The sequence below is a fragment of the Penaeus chinensis genome, chromosome 27, assembly GCF_019202785.1.
Source record: "Penaeus chinensis breed Huanghai No. 1 chromosome 27, ASM1920278v2, whole genome shotgun sequence".
Lineage (NCBI taxonomy): Eukaryota > Metazoa > Arthropoda > Malacostraca > Decapoda > Penaeidae > Penaeus > Penaeus chinensis.
In genome coordinates, this window is record NC_061845.1 from 13,002,727 (window position 1) to 13,005,226 (window position 2,500).

At 49.2% G+C, this 2,500-nt stretch overlaps 1 protein-coding gene across 1 annotated transcript in view; it reads left to right on the forward strand.

Moving 5' to 3' along the window:
- LOC125039441 (transcription factor Jun-like) overlaps window positions 1–2,500 on the forward strand; it is a 2,682-nt gene that overhangs the window by 143 nt on the left and 39 nt on the right. The window contains exon 1 of the mRNA XM_047633375.1: window positions 1–2,500. This exon is cut by the window's left edge and continues 143 nt beyond it; it is cut by the window's right edge and continues 39 nt beyond it. Coding sequence (XP_047489331.1) covers window positions 19–900 — 882 coding nt within the window. The 5' untranslated portion in view covers window positions 1–18 and the 3' untranslated portion in view covers window positions 901–2,500.

The following is a 2,500-nucleotide window of genomic DNA, read 5'->3' on the forward strand; positions in this document are numbered from 1 at the left end:
TGTGTTAAGAGACTAGTTATGGAGGCAACCATGTACGAGGACGGGTCGTACAACAACTACTCTAAGGAAAGTGTTAACCAGATGAAACGCAAATTGACGCTGGATTTCACCAGACCGTCCAAGAAACAGCGACCAGGAGGTAATTTCAACCCACTTCTAACTTCCCCGGACCTCAACCAGCTGAAGTTAGCCTCTCCCGAGTTGGAGAGACTGATTATGCAGCAGGGGACCGCCATCCTCAACAGCAACACGGTGACGACGCCCTCCCAATTCTTCTTCCCGAGCAAAACCGCCACCGTCGAGGAGGAGGAATTCGCCAAAGGATTTGAGGATACTTTGGAACAGCTGCACCACCAGGATGCCATCTCCACCAGCGGTAGCGGCACGGTCGTCGTGACAAGCGTGGCCCCTTCAGTGTCTTCGGCGCCCCTTCAGTATACCCAGCTGGATGTGCCTATCCACCAACACCACCACGCCCACCACCCCCACCAGCAGGTTCCTGTGACGTCGGGCGCGGCCGTATCGCTATCGGTGAGCGAGTCCCAGCACCATGTGGCGGCGCATCTGGGCCTGTTGCCACCTGCGCACATCAAGGAGGAGCCGCAGACGGTGCCCAGCGTGAGTGGCTCGCCTCCGCTATCGCCCATCGATATGGAGTGCCAGGAACGGATCAAGCTGGAGCGCAAGCGGCTGCGGAATCGGATCGCGGCGTCCAAGTGCCGCCGTCGGAAGCTGGAGCGCATCAGCCGTCTGGAGGAGAAGGTGAAATCGCTCAAGGGCGAGAACATGGAGCTACAGGCGGTGGTCAACAAGCTCCGCGACCAGGTGTGCTCGCTGAAGCAGGAGGTGATGGAGCACGTCAACTCAGGGTGCCAGATCCCCTTCGTAACGCATCAGTGACGTGACGACGAAGCACCGTAACGTGCCAGATCACCCACGACCGCCCGCCCGCCCGCCCGCCCACAGCCAGCCAGACCGCCCGCCCGCACGCCCGCAATGGACCCATCCTGGCTGGCCCGCGTGTTTGTGTGGCCCTGTGCGAGGCTAGCGCCGTACCCTCCCTACAGCAACCTGTAGGAGGCCCGACGGCCACAGTTGTACACGGAGTTGTCTGTAGATGCCCGAGACCTGGTTTCTGTGAGAGGCAGCCAGGGGGGGCGAATCCCGGTGAAGGCGGGAAATATGTTGTACCGGGGCTGGGGGTGCAGAACCACTATACCGGGGTCGTTCTAGTCAAGTGAGCGCGTGGACTCGGCCGCCATAGTGCGCTCGCCGCCCACCCGCGCCCACCGCACGCCCGCGACGCGAGGCGACGCCCGCGCCTAATGTGATAGTGCCGCGTGTATGCAAAAAATGTGCTAAAATACTTCCATTTTATTCTTACTACTGCAGTGCTTTACCAGACACGATTTTTTTCTATGGAACACCCAGTCATGGCTCAGCCGTCACTTTGTTGGTTCACAGATCTATTGCTGTTTCTATTTCTTTATGCAGTTTGATGTACAAGGTCAGTCAGTGATACCCCTTCTAAGTCATGTCAAGAATTTCGTACCTTGTGTTGTAACTAAGTATTACCGTGATATGAAAGTGAAATGTACGAATGAATTTTTATATAAATTATGTATATTTTATATGCAAATGAAACTATTTCTTGATTTATGCAAAATGTGCAAAGCAAAACTTTTGTATGAAGCTTTTCTTATTTATAAAAAGAAAAATCTTATAAAAATTGCATTTTACTGGTCCTTTCTCTCCTCTGAGTACAACTTCAGATAAAGTTTAAACAAAAGCCTCCCTGTCAAATGTTAGTTCAAGAGACATCACAAGCCTCAAGGTCAGCTTCAGACCTAAACAAGACAAAAGCAAAGGAACATGAGTTTTGGGCCCGAGTCCAGGCAGTCTGGCTCACTTGCTGAAAATCATTTGCAAATGCACTATTGATCAGTTTTCAGAGCAGCTGCTGTGCTCCAGTACATGAGAACTGTCACGTGTGCCAGCTCCCGCCCGTTACAGCCTAAAGCGGCAGAGCACAGGGAGTGGCACCTCCGAAAATGGAGTTCGGAGTACAGTCTCGTTTTGAATCTGTTCACATTATGTTACAATCAGAATGATTTCTATGTGATTAGGAGAAAAAAATGACAAGGATTTGCTCAATATTCCTATGTTCTTTCCAAGGAGAATTTCTATGTGCAATCCATGAAATGATATTCACATGTACATTTTACTTGACAGAAGAGCAACAGGTTTGCATGACTCAGTATCACTGATATTACCCGAGGTAGACAAAAATATGTATTATAGTTTGATTAAGACCAATAGCCAATAGTAGTAATGATATGAATTCACACTGCTAATACAATAACAATTTCAATATTAAAGAATATACAGATATACTAACTATAGGCTTACCATTATTTGATTATTACAGTCAAATCACAATATTTTCTAATGATTTAACATATATTAACGACTTTGTTCTAACATGTAAATGATTACAATA